At 45.8% G+C, this 21,913-nt stretch overlaps 1 protein-coding gene across 6 annotated transcripts in view; it reads left to right on the forward strand.

Annotated features, from left to right (window-relative positions):
* The first annotated feature begins 18,840 nt into the window (after window positions 1-18,840).
* Window positions 18,841-21,913, forward strand: part of SGSM1 (small G protein signaling modulator 1) — a 95,352-nt gene continuing 92,279 nt past the window's right edge. For 4 of the 6 annotated variants that reach the window (XR_013521883.1, XR_013521884.1, XM_054239658.2 and 1 more), the window contains exons 1-2: window positions 19,011-19,136; window positions 19,234-19,277. Coding sequence is in view for 3 of the 6 variants with exons in the window: in XM_054239658.2 (XP_054095633.2) it covers window positions 19,118-19,136; window positions 19,234-19,277 (63 nt within the window). In the remaining 3 variants the exon portion in view is untranslated. Of the gene's footprint in view, window positions 19,137-19,233; window positions 19,278-21,913 lie in introns of all 6 variants that reach the window. The other 2 variants (XR_013521886.1, XM_078336604.1) reach the window with 1 other exon arrangement.

A 21,913-nucleotide genomic window follows, 5' to 3' on the forward strand; every position in this document is an offset into this window, starting at 1 on the left:
ACCCTAACACCTCTGGGGTATGTCCAGTGCAGAAGAGGGCTGCTGTGTCTGCTGGGAACCTCTAAACTCTCATGGCAAACACCTTCAACTCTCAGCAGGAGATTCAGAGGTACCAAATAATGCATAGAACTGAGCTGCAGCCTTTGCTCATGCCATGTATTTGCATGTCCTTTGTGTATGTCACAGTTATTGGTGCTTCCATTACATGCCTGTATCTATTCCTCATGAATTCTGTACATGCACACCCAGTCCTTGCTCACATGTTCCAAAGATGCATCACAGAAACATCCCAAATAGCATGTGTGTTTAATTTTTCCAGGTTGGCAGCAAAAAGAAAACACTCAGAGCCCAGTTCTCCAAACCAAGGATCAGACTCTACTTGGCATAAATTTAAACTAAATTGTTATACCTTTAAAATTTTAATTGGAATCCCCAGGATAATCACTAAAAAATAAAAATACACAAAAAAAGAAATGAGAAGGAAGCTAAAATTGCACACGACAAAAAAATCAGTTAAATGCAAATGGACACAATAATGGAGAAAATGGAAACTAAAAGACCTAAAACATATCAGAAACAAATAGGAAAAGCTAGAAGTAAGTCATTCTTGGTTAGTAATTACTCTAAATGTAAATAGAATAAATTTTCCAATTAAAAGGCAGAGATTGAGAGAGTGGAAAACAAAACATTATCTAACTACATGCTATCTCCAAGGGATTCAGTTTAGATACAAATACACAAATAGACTGAAAGCGAAAAGATGGAAAAGATACCCGACACAAAAGAGATTATCATCATTGCATCAAAAGTTCTAGTCAGAGCAATTATTCAACAAAAAGAAATAAAAACCATCTGGGCCAAGCACAGTGGCTCATGCCTGTAATCCCAGCACTTTGAGGGGCCAAGGAAGGTGTATCACTTGAGGTCAGGAGTTCAAGACCAGCCTGGCCAACATGGTGAAACCCTGTCAGTACTAAAAATACAAAAAAATAGCTGGGCATGGTGGCAGATGCCTGTAATCCCAGCTACTTGAGAGGCTGAGGCAGGAGAATCACTTGAACCTGGGAGGCGGAGGCTGCAGTGAACTGAGATCGTGTCACTGCACTTCAGCCTGGGCAACAAGAGTAAAAATTCATTTAAAAAAAAAACAAAAAACTAAATTAAAACAGAATAAGTCAAACTATATTCTTTTTTGGTCATTCAGGCTGGAGTGCAATGGTACAATCTCAGCTCACTGCAACCTCTGCCTCCTGTGTTCAAGTCATTCTTGTGCCTCAGCCTCCTGAGTAGCTGGGACTACAGGTGCCTGCCACCATGCCTGGCTAATTTTTGTATTTTTAGTAGAGAGGTTTTGCCATGTTGGCTAGGATGGTCTCAAACTCCTGAGTTCAGGTGATCCACCTACCTTGGCCTCCAGAGTGCTGGGATTACAGGTGTGAGCCATGGCACCCAGTCAAACTATCTTTATCCTTGGATGATGGATGACATGATCTTTTTTTTTGAGACAGAGTCTTGCACTGTGTCCAGGCTGGAGAGCAATGGCTCAATCTTAGCTCACTGCAACCTCTGCCTCTTGGGTTCAAGCGAGTCTTCTGCCTCAGCCTCCTGAGTAGCTGGGATTACATTCACCCACCACCACGCCTGGCTAATTTATTTATTTATTTTTGTATTTTTAGGAGAGACAGTATTTTACCATGTTAGCCAGGATGGTCTCAATATTCAGACCTCATGATCCAGCCACCTCGGCCTTGCAAAGTACTGAGATTACAGGCGTGAGTCATCACTCCTGGTCCATAAGTCATTCTATACGCTAATAATGAACAATCCAAAAAGATATTAGGTGTGGAGTATCTTTTTCATCTTTTCACTTTCAGTCTATTTGTGTCTTTTTATCTAAACTGAATCCCTTGGAGACAGCATGTAGTTGGATCATGTTATCCACTATCCCCTTGAACAACTGGACAATTTTTCAAGTCAAAAATTGTTACAAGACAAAAAAGGGACATAACATATTGTTACAAGGGTCAGTTTATTGAGAATATATAACAATCATAAACAAAAATATACCCAACAACAGAGCTTCAAATATGTGAAGAAAATGACAGAATTGCAGAGAGGAACACATCATTAAACAATTAGAATTGAAGAATTCAATGCCACATTTTCCCTAATACAGATAATAACCAGAAAAAAAAAATCAATTTAAATAGAGAACGTGAACAACACTGTGAGCCAACTAGACCTAAGGGACATACAAAGAACACACTATACAAGAGCAACAAAACATACATTCTTCTCAATTGCACATGAAATATTCTTCAGGATAGACCACGTTAGGCAACATATCAAGTCTCAGTACATTTTAAAAGACTGAAATCATACAATCATCTATGCCCACAATGGAATGAAACTAGAAATTAACAACAGAAGAAAAACTGAAAATTTCAAAACGATGTGGAAATTAAACACCACACCTTTAACCACCAATAGATCAAAGAATAAACCACAGAGAAAATCAGAAAATACTTTGTGATTAATAACAGCAAAAACATAACTTCCTCAAATTTAAGGGTTTCATGAAAGTTGCACTTAGAGTGAAAGTTATAGCTATAAATTTCCACCTTGAAAAAGAAGAAAACTCTGTTTTTAAAATCTAAAATCAATAATTTTACATTAGCCTTTAAAGAACTAGGAAAGTTACAGCAAACTAAGCCTAATCCTAGCAGAAGGAAGGAATGAATAAAAATTAGAGTGAAGACAAAAAAATTTGAAAATAGAAAAACAGCCGGGCGTGGTGGCTCACGCCTGTAATCCCAGCACTTTGGGAGGCCGAGGCGGGTGGATCATGAGGTCAAGAGATCGAGACCATCCTGGTCAACAAGGTGAAACCCCGTCTCTACTAAAAATACAAAAATTAGCTGGGTGTGGTGGTGCGCGCCTGTAATCCCAGCTACTTGGGAGGCTGAGGCAGGAGAATTGCCTGGACCGAGAAGGCAGAGGTTGAGGTGAGCTGAGATCACGCCATTGCACTCCAGCCTGGGTAACAAGAGCGAAACTCTGTCTCAAAAAAAAAAAAAAAAAAAAATAGAAAAACAATAAAGAAAACAACAAAACCAAAAGTTGATCCTTTGAAAGCATCAATAATGGTAAAAGAGAAAGCTTTCTCCCTAAAATCAGGACTAAGACATGGGTGCCCTGCACCTGGCTAATTTTTGTATTTTTAGTAGAGATGGGGTTTCAACATGTTGATCAGGCTGGTCTCGAACTCCTGACTTCGTGATCCGCCCGCCTCAGCCTCCCAAAGTGCTAGGATTACACTTTCATTGCATCAATTCAACTTGGTATCAAAAGTTCTAGTAAGAGCAATTATGCAACAAAAAGAAAGAAAAGATCTGAATTGGGAAAGCATAAGTAAAACTGTTATTCTTAGACGACATGATCTTACATATGGAAAATCCTAAAGAATCCACAAAAATTATTAGAGATAATAAATCATCAAGTTGTTGGATATATGATTAATATTCAAAATAAGTTATTTCTATATGCTAGTAATGAACAATCCAAAAGGAAATTAAGTAATTCCATTTGCAATAACATCAAAAGGAATGATACTTAGAATTAAATTTGATTAAGGAGATGCAAGACTTGTACCCTGAAGAATATAAAATACTGCTAAAAGAAATTAAAGAAGACCTAATAAATGGAATTCCCTTACACAGAACATCCCTGTTCTGTAGTTCTGACCCAGCACTACAAATAACCACGTGTGGCTGGGCGCAGTGGCTCACGTCTGTAATCCTAGCACTTTGGGAGGCTGAGGCGGGCGGATCACGAAGTCAGGAGTTCGAGACCAGCCTGATCAACATGTTGAAACCCCATCTCTACTAAAAATACAAAAATTAGCCAGGTGCGGTGACACATGCCTGTAACCCCAACTACTCAGGAGGCTGAGTCAGGAGAATCGCTTGATCCTGGGAGGCAGAGGTTGCAGTGAGCCGAGATTGCACCATCGCACTCCAGCCTGAGTGACAGAGCAAAACTCTGTCTCAAAAACAAACAAACAACAACAAACGTGTGTTTGGGGGTACCTACTTCTACTTTCAGTCAAAGCCCCAGGAGTTTACCCAGGCAGCATCCCCTTATTGCAAGTGGGAGGACAACAGCACTAAAGCAGCATTTGGATGCATGCACATTCTTGCCTTTACTTTTAGCAAGCCTGCCTCTGGTGTGGACTGAGCAAGGAGCAGCTTTGCCTTTAGGCCTCCCTCATTGACTACCCAGGGCTTTGTTGGGCACAGAAGTGTTTGGGTCACCAACCAGCTCATTCTCCTCTGGATCAGGATGCACAATCACGGGGTCTAGAAAGCAAAACTTGGCCAGAAAGAACAGCTTGCTTGGGAAGAAGCCAGTGTTATGTTCTCCTCCTCCTGGACCTTGTTTCTGCTCTGTCTAGGTTTCCAACACAAATTCATCTCTGATCTCTACATTCCTCTAGTAAATCAGAGAGCAAGACCTCTAAGGAGGTCTGAGGGGAGGGAAGCAGAATGAGACCAGAAAAAGTCTACATTTCGCAGTGAGAGTTCCACTGTGGAGCCAGGAGACAGATGTGTTCATATTGTCACCTGGCCTGTCCTGCTCCTGCCCCTGTATCCTGGGGAATCCCAGTGAGTATTCCTTCCTGGTTTTCACTGGAAGTTGATCTGGCTGGAGGGTGGAGGGGATAGCATTCTCTTCCTTACATCATTGCAAGGGGTCATGAGTCTCTCTAAACTTCTACCTTGCTTGTCCTAGCTGTAAGAAGAGGTTCCCTTCCTCTGGCCCCCAGGGTCTGTTTCCCCAGGCTTTGGTGCATGTTCCTCATGGATGAGCAGTGGGGTCCATGGATGAGCACTAGGATTGATGCCCACGGATCCAGCCTAGCCCTAGGGAACAGCTCCTGAGGGAGCGCAGGCACTGCTTCTATGGACCCTGCCCCACCAGGTATGTCAACCCTCTTCAGAGATACCCATTCCATTCCCACTACCTTCTCTGCAACCTGCAAGCTTTTTCTCCTAAAACCCTTTTTTATTCTATGTGTTTTCTTTTTTCTTTTCTTTTCTTTTCTTTTTTTTTTTTTCTTTTTCTTTTTGAGATGGAGTCTCACTCTGTCAACTGGCTGGAGTGCAGTGGCATGATCTTGGCTCACTGCAACCTCTGCCTCCCAGGTTCAAGCGATTCTCCTCCCTCAGCCTCCTGAGTAGTTGGGATTACAGGCATCCACCACCACGCCCAGCTAATTTTTGTACTTTTAGTAGAGATGGGGTTTCTACTAAAAATGCTTTGAACCTGGGAGGTGGAGGTTGTAGTGAGCCAAGATCGCACCATGGCACTTCAGCCTGGAAAACAAGAGCGAAACTCCATCTCAAAAAAAGAAATAAAGAAAGAAAAATGTAATAGATACAGTCAAAAATGATATGGAAGATACAAAAATGATATGGAAGGTGCATTAGGCTCCACAGAAGACAATAGCCCCAGCTCCTTGTCTGATGACGTCTGGGGCAACTGGGAGGAAGATTCACAAAACAGGTGAGTGCTTCCAACTCCTGCTGAGACTCTCTTCTTCTTATTTTATATTTTGTGAAAAGGTAACACATGTTTTTAATAATAAAAATGAAAGCAACTGTTGAAGAGGGTGCCCAGTTAAAGGCAAGTCTCCTTCCCACACATTAGTAATGGAAATTGGTAATCATTACACAGCCCAGAGGGAGAAGCTGCAGGATGCTCTCTGCCCTCTTTCTTTTCTATCAAATTTCCCCTTTTTTCTTTTTTTGAGACAGAGTCTTGAAGTGATTCTCTTGCCTCATCCTCCTAAGTAGCTCCTGAGTAGCTGGGATTACAGGTGCCCGCCACCACACTTGGGTAATTTTTATATTTTTAGCAGAGACAGGGTTTCACCATGTTGGCCAGGCTGGTCTTGAACTCCTGACCTCAGGCAATCCTCCTGCCTCAGCAACCCAAAGTGCTATGATTGCAGACATGAGTCACTGTGCCTGGCCCGAGTCTCCCCTGTATCTTTTCATCAACTTAAATTGGGCAAGTAGATACTCATTAAGTGACTCAGAGTAGATGTCTTTTCTAGTCCAAGAGCTTTCACCATGATCTGCTTCAGCAGCTTGTTCAAATTGTTTTATCACATCCTCAGTAAATTAACGATCCTATGTACTTATGTGGCATTTATACCATGAGTCCATAAACACGACGTCATTTCATTCTTATCCTCATGTCTGCACTGGAAGATAGACAGACAGGCAGAATTAGCACTCATCCCATTTTACAGATGGGAAGACTGAGGCTTAGAAGATAAAGAATGCCATTAAAAGTGCAATGACTATGCAACAGGAACCAAGATAACGTTAGCAGGGACATCCTGGAGCTCTCACAGGTCACCTGGAAGGAACACTTTTCTCTCCCACTTTCTCTCAGACACATCTATACCCTTCATTCCAATTGTCTTCTCCAATCCCTTCAATAATAATGTTCATATTGAATAACTTCAGCCCCCTGGCCACAATGATTGGAGCACCTGATCCAGGATAAAAGCAACCCACTGGCTGGGCTAATCCAATCACATTTTGAATTTTGGAGATAAGGAACTATTATTTCTTTTCTTTTCTTTTCTTTTCTTTTCTTTTCTTTTCTTTTCTTTTCTTTTCTTTTTGAAATGGAATTATGCTCTTGTTGCCCAGGCTGGAGTGCAACGGTGCACAATCTCAGCTCCCTGCAACCTCTGCCTCCCAGGTTAAGAGATTCTCCTGCCTCAGCCTCGTGAGTAACTGGAATTACAGGTGTCCACCACCTTGCCCAGCTAATTTTTGTATTTCTAGTAGAGATGGGGTTTCATCATGTTGGCCAGGCTGGTCTCAAACTCTTGACCTCAAGTGATCCACCTGCCTCACAGAGTGCTGGGATTACAGGTGAGCCACCACGCCCAGCCAGGAACTATTATTTCTTAAGCATTTCCTATGTGCTGGCAATAACACAGAACACTGGGCATTCATCTTATTATATAAAATGCTTTTTACCTTTATTTTTATAATTTAAAATGTTAAATCAATAATTCACTTAATTAAAATAAAATTTAAAATTTTATGAATTTGTTTTAATAAAATATTTTTTAAATTTTTATTATGTCATTTTATTCCTGTATCAAACTTAGATTGAATGAGTGTCCTCATTTTACAGATAAGAAAGTTGAAATTCGGTAAAATTAAGGGTCATGGTCAAGGTGGCACAGCTAGTAAGTACAAAAGATGAAATTGAATCTCTTGTATGTCTGACCAGAGGGACCAGTGTTTGATTCTGCCTCCCTTAGTGGGCTCAGCTCTCCCTCAGCCATCCCAATATTGTGCACTCCAACAAATAACTGTTTATTTATTTATTTTTGATACAGAGTTTTGCTCTTATTGCCCAGGCTGGAGTGCAGTGGCGCAAGCTCAGCTCACTGCAACCTCCGCCTCTCGGGCTTATGCAATTCTTGTGCCTCAGCCTCTTGAGTAGCTGGGATTACAGGTACATGCCACTACGCCTGGCTACTTTTCTTTGTATTTTTAGTAGAGACAGGGTTTTGCCATATTGGTTGGCTGGTCTTGAACTCCTGACCTCAGGAGATCTGCCCGTCTCGTCCTCCCAAAGTGCTGGGATCACAGGCATGAGCCACCGCATCTGGCCTGTAATACAACCTTAAATACAAAAATTCTTAAGGAATCCACGGCACAAAATAAAACTATTAAAGCTAATAAACTCATTCAGCAAAGCTGCAGGCTACGAGATCAACGTAAAAAAATCAAAAGTATTGGCTGGGAGCGGTGGCTCACGCCTGTAATCCCAGCACTTTGGGAGGCTGAGGCAGGTGGATCACAAGGTCAGGGGATTGAGACCATCCTGGCTCACACAGTGAAACCCTGTCTCTACTAAAAATACAAAAAATCAGCTGGTCATGGTAGGTGCGCACCTGTAGTCCCAGCTACTCGGGAGGCTTAGGCGGGAGAATCACTTGAATATGGGAGGCGGAAGTTGCAGTGAGCAGAGATCATGCCACTGCACTCCAGCCTGGGTGACAGAGCAAGATTCTGTCTCAAAAAAAAAATCAGTAGTATTGTTACATAGTAGTAACAAGCAATCTGCAAAAAAAAAAAAAAAACCTCCATTTACTAAAGCATCAAAAGAAATAAACTGATTAGGAATATAAATCCAACCAAGGAGGTACAAGACTTGCATGTTGAAAGCTACAAGGTGCTGCTGGAAGAAATTAAGGACACAGATAAATAGAAAGATATCCTGTGTTCATGGATTAAAAGACTTAATACTAATATGGCAATGCTCCCCAAAACTATCTCCAGAGCCAGTGATGTCCCTATCGAAATTCCAACAGCCGTTTTTTTGCAGAAATAGAAAAGCTGATCCTAAAATTTGTATAAAATTTGTATAAAACACCAGCATGATCTTGAAAAAGGAGATCAAAATGGGATTATTCGCAGTCCACTACAATAATTAAAACAGTGTTGGTACTGGCATAGGAGAGCTACATGAAAAGTAAACAGAATTGACATCCAGAAATAGCCCCACACATCTACAATTAATTGATTTTCCAGAGGTTGCCAGTGCCATTCAATGAGGAAACAATAATCTCTTTAACAAATTGTGCTGGGACACCTGGATATCCATATGCAAATAAAGCTGAACCTTTCTTTTTTTTTTTTTCTGAGATGGAGTGTCGCTCTTGTTACCCAGGCTGGAGTGCAATGGTGTGATCTCGGCTCACTGAAACCTCCGCCTCCTGGATTCAGGCAATTCTCCTGCCTCAGCCTCCTGAGTAGCTGGGATTACAGGCGCGTGGCACCACGCCCACCTAATTTTTTGTATTTTTAGTAGAGACGGGGTTTCACCATATTGACCAGGATGGTCTCGATCTCTTGACCTTGTGATCCACCTGCCTCGGCCTCCCAAAGTGCTGGGATTACAGGCTTGAGCCACCGCGCCCGGCCCAGCTGAACCTTTCTTCATGCCATATACAAAAATGAACTTTAAATGTACTGGAGACCTAAATATAAGACGTATAACTATAAAACTCTTAGAATAAAATAGAGGCAAATATTCATGACCTCGCGCTTGGCAATGTTTTCTTAGCTATGACACCAATATCAAAAGCAACAAAAGAAAAAATAGATAAATTAGATAAATTGGACTTCAGAAAAAATTTAAAACATTTGTGTACTATCTTAACAGGACACTATCAAGAAAGAGAAAAAAAGCAATCCACACAATGAAATAAAATAATACTTAGGAGTCACATACGTAATAAGGATCTAGTATCCAGAACACATAAGGAATTTGTACAACTCAATGACAAAAAGACAAACAGTCCAATTAAAAAATTGGCGACCAGGCGCGGTGGCTCACACCTGTAATCCCAGCAGGCGCGGCGGCTCACACCTGTAATCCCAGCACTTTGGGAGGCCGAGGTGGGCAGATCACCTAAGGTCAGGAGTTTGAGACCAATCTGGCCAACCTAGTGAAATCCCATCTCTACTAAAAATACAAAAAAATCAGCTGGCCGTGGTGGTGAGCACCTGTAATCCCAGCTACTTGGGAGGCTGAGGCAGGAGAATCGCTTGAACCTGGGAGGTGGAAGTTGCAGTGAGCTGAGATTGCACCACTACACTCCAGCCTGGGCGACAGAGTGAGACTCTGTCTAAAAAAAATTAAAAAGGGCAAAGGACTTATGTAGATATTCAACACGTTACTCATAGAGAAATGCAAACCAAAATGACAATGAGATATCACTTCACGCCCACTAGGATGACTATAATAATAGTAAATTGTAAAAGTTTTGGCCAAGATGTAGAGAACTTGAAAACCTCCTGCATTGCTGCTAGGAGTGAAAAATGGTGTAGTTGCTGTGGGAGTTTGAAAGTTCTTAAAATGTTAAACATAAAATTAGAGCCTGGGCGTGGTGGCTCACATCTGTAATCATAGCACTTTGGGAAGCCAAGGCGAGTGGATCGCCTGAGGTCAGGAATTCGAGACCAACCTGGCCAACGTGATGAAACCCTGTCTCTACTAAAAATACAAACATTAGCTGGGTGTGGTGGCGCGTACCTGCAGTCCCAGCTACTCAGGAGGCTGACGCAGGAGAATCACTTGAAGCCGGGAAGTGAAGGTGGCGGTAAGCTGAGATTGTGCCACTGCACTGCAGCCTGGGCAACAGTGCTCTCAATCAATCAAAAAAATTACCATACTACCCAGCAATTCCACTTCTAGGTGGACTGAGAATGAAAATGAGAATATTTATAGACACAAAAACTGGTATGTGAATATTCACGGCTGCACCATTCACATCAGCCAAAAGGTGGAAACTATCCAAATGTCCATGAGCTGAGGAATGGATAAAGAAAACGTAATCCAGCTGTACAATGGAATATTATTCAGCCATAAAAAGGAGTGAAGTACTGATACATGCTACAGCGTGTATGAACCTCAAAAACATGCCACGTGAAAGAAGCCAGATCCAAAAGTTTGGATTGTATGGTTCCACGTATATGAAAAGTCCAGACGAGGTAAACCCATAGAGACAGAACGCAGATTAATGGTAGTCAGGGGAAACCAGAGTGATTAATGGGTACGAGGTTCCCTTCTGGGTAATGAAAGTGTTCTGGAACCATGTAGTGGTGATGGTCGCACAACACTGGAAGGTACTGAATGCCATTGAATTGTCCACTTTAAAATGCTTAAAATAGTGAATTTTTTTTTTTTTTTGAGATGGAGTTTCACTCTTGTTGCCCAGGCAACAATGGTGCGATCTTGGCTCACCGCAACCTCCAGCTCATGGCTTCAAGCGATTCTCCTGCCTCAGCCTCCCAAACAGCTGGGATTACAGGCATGTACCACCATGCCTGGCTAATTTTGTATTTTTAGTAGAGGTGGGGTTTTGGCATGTTGGTCAGGCTGGTCTTGAGCTCCCAACCTCAGATTCACCCGCAGTGGCCTCCCAAAGTGCTGGGATTACAGGTGTGAGCCACTGCGCCTGGCTGGCTAAAATGGTGAATTTTATATGAATATTGCTATAATAAATTAAAAAGCGTTGCTGATGGATAGATGTGGGATAAGAGTGTAGGAAGGAAATCAAGATTCTCCTGGTTACTTCTAGGGAGTTAAGGACGGGAGGAGCCTTAAGCACTTGCTGCACTTCGGTCATAACTGCGCCCTTTCTCTCCTTTGTCTAGGCATGCTCATTTCCACCTCAGGGACTTGGTGCCTGTTCTCCCAGGCATGCACCTAGAATGATCTTACTCCAACTCTCAGCCTGGCTGCTGCCCCCTCCATTCATGACTCAGGAACCCTCTTACCTCCCGAAATAGTTGCAGAAGCCTGACTGGCTTCTTCCCATCTGTCGCATCTCAGGTCTAAGGTTTCCTTCTTCGCATCCTCACCCCGTGGACACTCACTAGCACACCACCCAGTTCCCATGCTTTATCACATTGACCACAAACTGGTATATTGCTGATGTGATCACTTGATTATTACCTGTCTCTTCCCTCTGGCTCAAATGTGAGCTCCATGCAAGAAACAATATCATGTGACTTATCCACACTCTATCCCCAATGCTGGGCACATTGTGGGCTCTCAAAAAAACACTGCAAAATGGTTGAACGAATGAATGAAACTCATCTGGGAGAAAGAAAAAAAAATCCAGACTAGTGAAAATCAAGCAGAGAAAAGTAGAGATTTTCTATTTATGGGGAGAAGCAGGATTCCTATTTGCCTCAATTTTAGACTTGGAAATGTATCATGGTGAAATCACCTCATTCATCAACCTGCTGACCACCAGGGCTGTTCGTCAGAAGGAACAGCCTTCCTCTAAAAATTCCCCTGGAGCCTCTCATCTTCATTCCTTGGCTCCAAGGTTCCCACAGATTCTACTCACCACGACTGGATATTACCAGGTCTTGGCAATCTGTGAAATCACATTCACATCATTCACCTACCAATGAGTTCTTTCCTTCACATGCTCACACAGCATCACCATCCCAGCCTGTAAAAAGCTCCTTGCTCCGTACATACCTAGGAGGCCCTGAAAAAGAAATCCATAAACCTACTTGGTGTTAGTCACCACTCACCATCTGCAATGTTGACTTTTTTCTGTGCTGGTTCCCACCAGGAACCCAGGCGATGTCTGATGCTCATACATCAGTAGCAAGAGCCCCAGGAGACCCAGTGCTAACGGATGAAGCTCTGGGCCTGGAATGCTCCTAAGCTTCCTTTTCTGTGTTGTGCAGAGGTAGCCCACCCCACCTGCTAACCATGACTAGTTAAGTCTAATCAGGGTCATCTTGTTTCTTTAGCAGATGCTCAATTATCCAGCATACCTTGCAATAAAAGTGATTACATAACCCAGTTGAGGCCAATGAGACAGAAAGGGAAACCTGTTAGTGGGTTCTGGGAGTGCTTTTGCTTTCTAGTAAAAGAAACAGATGCAGCTAATGCCACCTTTTTCTTTGTGCATTGATGTTCAGTGTGAGATCTGAATTTGTGGCAGCCATTTTGAGGCCATGAGGCCTCAAATCACAAACGAAGAATGATGGCGTAGAATACAGAGAGCCTGGGTCAGTGATACTCTCAACCAGCCAGCGAATCAATTCATGGGTAACTTATTTATTAGACACAGTAGGTACAGTGCCTAGGGCCCACAATAATTTCAAGGGCCCATGAAAATATTTTAGAGGGAGTCTCGCTTTGTTGCCAGGCTGGAGTGCAGTGGCACCATCTTGGCTCACTGCAATCTCTGCTTCCTGGATTTAAGTGATTCTCCTGCCTCAGCCTCCTGAGTAGCTGGGATTATAGGTGCCTGTCACCCTGCCCGGTTAATTTTTGTATTTTTAGTAGAGATAGGGTTTCACCATGTTGGCCAGGATGGTCTCGATCTCCTGACCTCGTGATCCAACCTCCTCGGTCGACCAAAGTGCTAGGATTACAGGCGTGAGCCACTGCACCTGGCTGAAAATGTTTTAATATCTTTGGAAATCAGAAGGAAAAAGAAAGCCACCAACCATCCCCTCTTCTTTACCCCCGCCCTCCTTCAGGCCCTCAGCACTCATGCCCCTCCATTCTCTCCCAGCCAGGTCCATGGATGTCAGTGTATAGTGGTGTGCAGTTTCAAAATGAGGAACCGCTCTTCGCATTTGCAGCGTCTGAGCCCCAAATCAACCAATAACTTTCTTTGCTGCATCACCATTTGCTCTACCTGTTACAGCTGGAAACAGTTTCAACCTTTGAAATGTATCATATGGAAATAATTAAGGGTTCTTTCCAATTACAAAAGCGTTCATGATAGCAAAAAATGGAATCAGTCAAAATGCTCAATAAGAGAAGACTATAAATTATGAAGCACCATATCTATGAAGTCCTTTTACAGATATGAACATGAATACTTTGGATCTATATTTATTGACATAAATGTTCATTTTTTCCCCCTTTTTTGAGATGGAGTCTCACTCCTGTCGTGCAGGCTGGAGTGCAGTGGCATGATCTTGGCTCACTGCAACCTCCACCTCCTGGGTTCAAGCAATTATCCTTCCTCAGCCTCCCTAGAACTGAGATTACAGGTGTGTGCCACCATGCCCGGCTAACTTTGTGTGTGTGTATTTTTAGCAGAGACAGGGTTTCACCACGTTGACCAGGCTAGTCTTGAATTCCTGACCTCAGGTGATCCACCCGCCTCGGCCTCCCAAAGTGCTAGGATTACAGGCATGAGCCACTGTGCCTGGCCTGAATGTTCATTTTTAAGTGAAAAATCAGGTCAATATTTTTCTTATTCACATTCATGAACATAGATGAATACATTACAGACTGATTTTATCAGTAAGATGATTTCAATTGCAAGTAAGAGAAAATCCTAACTCAATTACTTCACAATGAGGAAATGTATTTTCCAAAATAACAAGAAATTTTAGATGGTCAGGGCCAGGGGGCACTCTGGCTCTACTTCTTTGTAATCCTCCTGGCTCTACCCACCTCCCTGAATTGGCCCTGCCCACAGGCTGCCAGGTGACGGCAGCACGTAAAATGTCAGTGACCAGACGTGGAGCTCTCAAGAGTGGAGAGATCATTCCCAGAAGGCATCTAGCTGACTTCTCCTGTGTCTCATTGGCCAGAACTGTGTCACGTGCTCATGTCTAAACCAATCACTGACAAAGGAAACAGGAGCACCATGATTTTTATTTATTTACTTATTTTTATTTTTTTATTTCAATAGTTTTGGGGAATAGGTAGTGTTTGGTTACATGGATAACCTTTAGTGCTGATTTCTGAGATTTTAGTGCACTCAACACTTGAGCAGTGTACACTGTACCCAGTGTGTAGTCTTTTATCCCTACCCCACCATGCTTCCCCCAGAGTCCCCAAAGTCCACTGTGTCATTCATTTTTTTTGAGATGGAGTTTCGCACTTGTTGCCCAGGCTGGAGTGCAATGGCGCGATCTCGGCTCACCGCAACCTCTGCCTCTGGGTTCAAGCGATTCTCCTGCCTCAGCCTCCCAAGTAGCTGGGATTACAGACATGCGCCACCAGACCCAACTAATTTTGTATTTTTAGTAGAAACGGCATTTCTCCACGTTGGTCAGGTTGGTCTCCAACTCCTGACCTCAGGTGATCCACGCACCTTGGCCTCCCAAAGTGCTGGTGTTACATGAGTCACCGCATCCAGTCCATTGCATCATTCTTATACCTTTGTGTCCTTATAGTTTAGCTCCCACTTACAAGTGAGAACATAGAATGTTTAGTTTCCTGGCTGGGCAAGGTGACTTATGCCTGTAATCCCAACACTTTGGGAGGCCAAGGCCGGTGTATCATAAGGTCAAGAGATCGAGACCAGCCTGGCCAACATGGTAAAACCCCGTTTCTACTAAAAATGCAAAAATTAGCTGGGCATGGTGGTGAATGCCTATAGTCTCAGCTACCTACGAGGCTGAGGCAGGAGAATCACTTGGTGGAGGCGGAGTTGCAGTGAGCCGAGATGGTGCCACTGCACCCCAGCCTCGGTGACAGAGCTAGACTCCATCTCAAAAATAAAAAGGACGTCTAGTTTCCTGTTCCTGAGTTACTTCACTTAGAATAATGGTCTCCAAGTCCATCCAGAAATGCATATGCCATTATTTCATTCCTTTTTATGGCTGAGTAATATTCCATGGTATATATATCATATTTTCCTTATCCACTCATTGGTTGATGGGCACTGGGGCTGGTTCCTTATTTTTGCAATTGTGAATTGCAGGAGCACTATGATTGACTTAGTCCAATCGGGACCTACCTAGATGGGAGGAGGAACGAGGTCCTCCAAGGCATCAGCCAATGAGTAGAGGTGGATACCTGGGCAAAGTCAGTTTCATTAGGAAGAGGAGGAGGTAAATGGATATTGAGATGACAACTGTATTAGTCAGCGTTCTCCAGAGAAACAGAATCAACAAGATGTACAAATGTATACATATATACATACATATACAAAGATGTACACTTATATATATGTATGTACATACATATATATAAGGAGATTTAAGAAATTGGCTTATACAATTACGCAAGCTGAGAAGTCCCAAGATTTGCGATCAGCAAGCTGAAGGCCCAGGAGGGCTGATGGTGCAGTTTTAGTCTGAATCCGAAGGCCCGAGGCCCAAAAAGAGCTGAGGTTTCAATTTGAGTCAGAAGGTGGGAAAAGATGTCCCAGGTCAAGCAGTCAGGCAGGAGGCATTTCCTCTTGCTCCGCCTTTTTGTTCTATTCAGGTCTTCAATTGATCGAATGAGGTTCACCCCCGTCAGAGGCGGCAATCTGCTTTACTCGGCTGATGGATTCAAACATTCATCTTATCTACAAACACCCTCACAATCACACCCAGAATAACCTTTGAGCAAATGTCTGAGCACCCCCTGGTCCCAGCAAGTTGACAGATAAAATTAACCATCTCAGCAACAAGGAGTATCTGTTGCACAGGGAACGAGACACATTAAACAGGATTTCTCTGTATAGTAAGAGGGTCAAGAGCGCCTCGGCCTGAATCTAGTCTCTCTTACTTTCTAGCTGCATGTCTTAGTTAAGCTGTTTAACTTCTCTGAGCCTCCACTATAAAATGCAGGTAATAGGCCTGGCCCAGTGGCTCATGCCTGTAATCCCAGCACTTTGTGAGGCGGAGAAGGGTGGATCACTTGGGGTCAGGAGTTCGAGACCAGCCTGGCCAACATGGTGAAACCCTATCTCTACTAAAAATACAAAAATTAGTCAGGTGTGGGGAGGAGGCGCCTATAATCCCAGCTACTTGGGAGGCTGAGGTGGGAGAATTGAACCCAGGAAGTGGAGCAGTGAAAAGAGTAGGGAGCAGAGATCATGCCACTGCAGTCCAACCTGGGTAACAGAGCGAGACTCTGTCTCAAAAAACAAGCAGACAAAACACAAAATGCAGAGAATGGGAGGAACATACATCACGGGGTTTAGGGTGAATTGAATGAGATAATATGTGTGAAGTTCACAGCACAGTGTCAGACACGTTAAGTGCTTAGCACATTGTAGCTGTTATTATCATGATAATTTGATTACAAACTGTGAGGTTATGCGCTGTGCTGCCTATTGATGTATTTATTGTTTCTCAGCTCCACTAATTCATTTTTAAATGTCTGCTCCTCCACAATAGCCTGGACTTTTACAGCATTTCTGATTTACGCTGATCACAGAGCTGAGCTTTCCCAGTAGGGGGGGTGAAGAAACATCGCAGGAGGAAGAAGCTTCTCTTACTGGTTCCAGCTGCAGCACCACTGGTCAGCGCTGAGGTTGTGAGATGTCCTGGGTCAGGTAATGGGATTCTTACCTGGTCCTTTGGGACCAGGGTAAGTTTTCCTACTCTGGCCGCAGGGAGAGTACAATTCTTCCCAAGCTGATCTTAGGTGATGGTGCCCCTAGTGGTGAGCCTTCCAACTGCAGCAGGGAGCATAAAGCTCCGGATTCTGAACCCAGGCAATCCCTGGTCCCATGGGATTTATGGCTCCCATGTCACCTGCTCAGTGGAGCCTCCCTCAACCACTCTGTTTCATAATAAAATCCCCCCCCATCTCCTCTGCCTACTTCATTTTCCTCCAGAACTTTTCAACATACTCTATTTATCATTTGCTTATTTGTCGTCTGCCTCTCTAGCTCCACGAGGGCAAGGCTTTTTGCCTGTCTTGTTCACTTAGAAGTACCTAGCACAGTCACCTGGCACACAGTAGGTGCCCAATAAATATCTGTTGACCTGAGTTGCATGCAGGTCAACCATGCCCTCCTGCCCGTTGCTACTGCACCAAATACCATGGAGTCTTTTATCTTGGAGGAAAAGCTCCAGGTCTTCAAGGAGCAGCACAGGTCAACTTCCCAGGCTTCATGCTTGGCAGGAAAAGGAAAAATGTGCGTTTTGAAAAATGATTCCCTAGAGTGAGGCTCAGGCACCCTACCACCTTTCTAAAGTACGCCAGTTAACTCAGGGGTGAAGCCAAGGAGAGGAACTAATGGATCAATCACTTTGGCCCTCAGGTCAGAATCCTGGCTGCCACTCACTTGTTAAATGAACTGTGACGAAACCCCCTGTGGGCTTGGCTTTGTCAATCAATGACCTGAGGATCGTAGGGTTAGGGTGGGGTGGAAGGAGGGTCAATAAGATCACGCAAGCAAAGCCCAAAGCCCTCAGCGCAGTGCCTGGCACAGAGTAGGTCCACAATATATGATTATTTTTGCTCCCAAGCAACCATTTCCCATTCTCCTGGGGGACTTGCTGGAGACTGTGGGGCAGGGGTTTGTGATTGAGACCCCTCTCCCCAAGCCAAGGGGCAGACTTGGGTCCCAGGTCAGGACAATCAGGCACTCCCTCTCTGGGATGAAAACCTTAAACAAATGGCATTCTCTTTACCAGAGCAGCAGCACCCTAACCACACTCTCCTTGCCAAGCAAATATTCCCAATTGTTCCCCTTTCTGGCCTTCCCCAGCCAGCTTGATTCCATCCCATTTCCCAGTGCTCCAGGCTCCTATGAGCTCTGGGATCACACATCATCTTTCCAGTTTATTTCCTTTTGCCTGAGGAAGCCGAAGTCAGCTTCTGGGGCTTATGGCCTGAGACCCCTGACACTGACTAATGGAAAATAGGGGGCTCTGGATCCACAGCTGCAGGGAGTGGGCGTTCTAAGCTGTCCCCTAGTCCTGCAGAAGGAAGGCCTGAATACTGGGGGACCCTAAAAGGCATTGCAAATCCTTAACGTGACCATCAAAGCCATACAGGATCTTGGCCCTACACCTCTCTGAGTTCTAGTGATTCTCTGCCTCAGTAGCTGGGATTACAGGAACTCATTATCATTCCTGGCTAATTTTTGTATTTTTTGTAGAGACAGGGTTTCACCATCTTGGCCAGGCTGGTCTCGAACTCCTGACCTCAGGTGATCCACCCACCTTGGCTTCCCAAAGTACTAAGATTACAGGCGTGAACCACAACGCCTGGCGTAATTTTCGTATTTTCTAGTTAAGACGGGGTTTCACCATGTTGGCCAGGCTGGTCTCAAACTGCTGACCTCGTGATCCGCCCGCCTCGGCCTCCCAAAGTGCTGGGATTACAGGCGTGAGCCACCGCGCCCGGCCTATACCCATTTTAAAGATGAGAAAACTGAGGCTTGGAGAATGTCGGTAGTAGCCCCACCAACTCTATCACTTCCTGGAACCAGGCCCACAGAGGAGGGTTCATGAAGAGCGCTTTCCTTTCCCGCCCCAGGGAAGCGGGAGGGACACGGGCGCTGGCGTGGAGGGTGGGGGGAGCATGAAAGGCCAGGGCGCTGGGTGCGCGGAAGCGAGCGTGCGCGCTTGGCGCGGAGGCTCCTGGCGCAGGCGACCAGCCTGCCCAGCCACGCGGTGGCTTTCCGGAGGGGTGGGGCGGCCGCGGCGGGTCCTGACGTCGGGCGCCCTCCGGCCGTCAATCAGCGCTCGGCCCCGCCCCGCCGTCGCTGCAGCAGCAGCGCCGAGGCCGGAGGAGCAGCCGCCGCCCCCACCTCCCGGGACTCGGAACTCAGCTGCTCGGAGCCATGGCCTCGGCCACCGCGGGTAAGGGGCTGCGGGACGCGGGGGCGGCGGGAGGGCAGCCCATGGCCCCCGCGCCCACCCCTCGGCTGACCTGCGGCTCTCGCGTCTTGTCCTACAGAGGCGGAGACCCGGCAGAGGCTGCTACGCACCGTCAAGAAGGAGGTGGGTGCCAGGTTGGGGCGCAGGGCAGGACCCCCCCCCCGGGCAGGGGGCAGCAGCAGCCAAGTTGGGGGAGGGGGAGAGTCTCCGTGGAAGGGTGGCCTCTGGCGGTGGAAGGGCGGCCAAACCTGGTGTGGGGCTCACCTGGGTGGGCATTGACCTCCCGCGGGGCTGGAGGAGCAGCAAGGGAGTTTGGGGGTGGGCGTAGGTATGGAGGGGGCTTTGGCTGTTTTGGGGCTGTGTCTGGGGGCGGATGCAGCGTGAGGGCCCTCAAGTGTCCCAGTAGGACCTCCTCTTGTGAAGGAGCAGGTGGGTGCGGCTGAGGGAGGGGACCTTCCAAGAGAGACAAGCTGCTGGGGGAACCCCCCCACAGGGTCTCCTGGGGGAGGGGCTCAGAATGGGGCTGCCAAAGGTGGGGTATGCCCCAGGAAAAGGGAGAGGTTCGATTTGGGAAAATAAAGCTTTCCTCCAGCCTCCAAATTCTCAGTCCTTGGAGCCACCTCCAGGAGCCAGGAGACTCCCTCCCTGAGAGTCCCGGGTGAGTGAGCTGCTCCCTAGGCAGTAGGGGTCCCCTCACCCCCACCCCTCACACTCAGAGGGTGAGAATCAGAGAGGTTCTTCTGCCCCTCCACTCTCCCTGGGGTCAGCGGGGAGCCCAGTCTAGTCTTTAGGGCTAATGGCCGATGACCTCCCAAAACCCCATAGACAGGGAGAATTTATAGTCCTTGGGGCCTGGGGTGGCATTTTGTCACCTGGACTGTGTGCTCTGGTGTGTATGCCTGCGTGGGTGAGGACCTGTGGCTGTGAGTGTGGCATATCAGAATGTGCGTCTGTCCGGAGATATCTAAGTGTATCTCTTTGCACTGTGTGTACACATATCTATGTGTGTCTGTGTAGACCTGTTTTTGTGAGGGTGCGTCTGTGTGTGTGTATTGTGTGATGCGTCTGTGTGAATAAGTGATTCTGTGACTGTGCGTGTGTATCTTGAGTGGGTGTGTGGCATGTGATGCGTGAGTCTGTGAATAATGAGGGCTGTGACTCCGTGTGTGTGTTGCCCTCCCCATTCTCCAGCCTCAGGCCCCATGGCCGCTGTGTCTTCATCACTTTTGAACCTTATGAGTGCTTAGCCCGAGACCTTGCATGGCAGCAGACCTTGTGGTTTCAGGGCCTGGCTTTGAGTGTCTCTGTGTGTGTGTGTGTGTGTGTGTGTGTGTGTGTGTATGTTGGGGTGTCAGCTGAGGTGGCAGCATCATGCAGCACTGATGACCCCTCCTTCCCTGCACAGTGGCAGGCAGCCACCAAGGGCAGCCTGGAGGCTTGGACCTGTTGCTGCCCCTCCCTCCTCGGGGAGCATGAGGATGTGTCTGTGTGTGTGTGTTTCTGTGTGTGGCATGTCCTATTTTGTTTAAAGAATCAGCTCCAGGGATGGTTGCACGTTCTAGCATTTTCGAATGAGACGCGCAAAATACACTGGATCCCTCAGAAAGGCCCGCAAGTTTTCAGCTGAGCCCCTGTATAGACCCCTGTGGGTACTCCCAAGGGAGCTCTGTCTAGACCCTCTTTTCAACAGGACTCACAGACCCAACAACATTCTCATCACTATTTTCAGGGGAGGGGCATGTACAAAACACCTGCTGTCTTTTTGTTCATGGTTTAACCAGACCCACGTGTAATATGTTCCCCTAAGATGTTTTTGCCTGGAGTAGCTTTGTTTTTATTTATTTTATTATTTTTTAAAAAATCTCTTTCCTGAAAAGAGATCACATCATAGCTAGCTTTGTTTTTAAGGCAATGGTTGGTTGAATTGGGTTGGAGGGGGTGCAGGCAGGAGAGAGCACCAGTAAACATCTGTCTGGAGAAGGCTGTAGCTGCGGCCCGGGTCCCGCTCAGCTTCCAGCTTTCCTGCACGGGTCCCTTCTCCTCTCCAGGACAGTTTCTTGATCGGCAGAAGGATGCATTGATACCAATGTCCTTTGAGGTCTGATCTGTGTCAGTCTAGTTTGGGTCTTGGGCTCAGAAAGGGTAGATAACTTGCCCAAGATCATCCAGCCAAGATGGGACAGAGCTGGGACTTACCCCCCCCCCCAGGTCTTTTTGATGTTACAGCCACGCTCTGACCCTCCCATCCCACAAACGTGCTCATCCAAATGCACACGGTGCCACACCTCGGACAGAATGTGTAGGTGGTACAGTTTCCATTGAACAGATGAGAACACTGTAGCCTAGAGACAATAAGTGATGTTTCTTTTATTTATTTATTTATTTCCTTTGAGACAGAATCTGTCTCTGTCACCAGGTTGGAGTGCAGTGGCACAATCTCTGCTCACTGCAACCTCCACCTCCCAGGTTCAAGTGAGTCTCCTGCGTCAGTCTCCCAAGTAGCTGGGACTACAGGTGCCCACCACCACTCCCAGCCAATTTTTGTATTTTTTGTAGAGACAGGGTTTTACCATGTTGGCCAGGCTGGTCTTGATCTTCTGACCTCATGATCCACCTGCCTCAGCCTCCCAAAGTGCTGAGATTACAGACATGAGCCACCACGCCTGATCAATAAGTGATTATTTCAAGGGCACAGAACCAGTGCAGGGGGCAGGCTCCAGTCTTCTGTCTTGGAGCTCCTATTCAGCACAGGTACCCTA

This window comes from Callithrix jacchus, chromosome 1 (assembly GCF_049354715.1).
Source record: "Callithrix jacchus isolate 240 chromosome 1, calJac240_pri, whole genome shotgun sequence".
Classification (NCBI taxonomy): domain Eukaryota; kingdom Metazoa; phylum Chordata; class Mammalia; order Primates; family Cebidae; genus Callithrix; species Callithrix jacchus.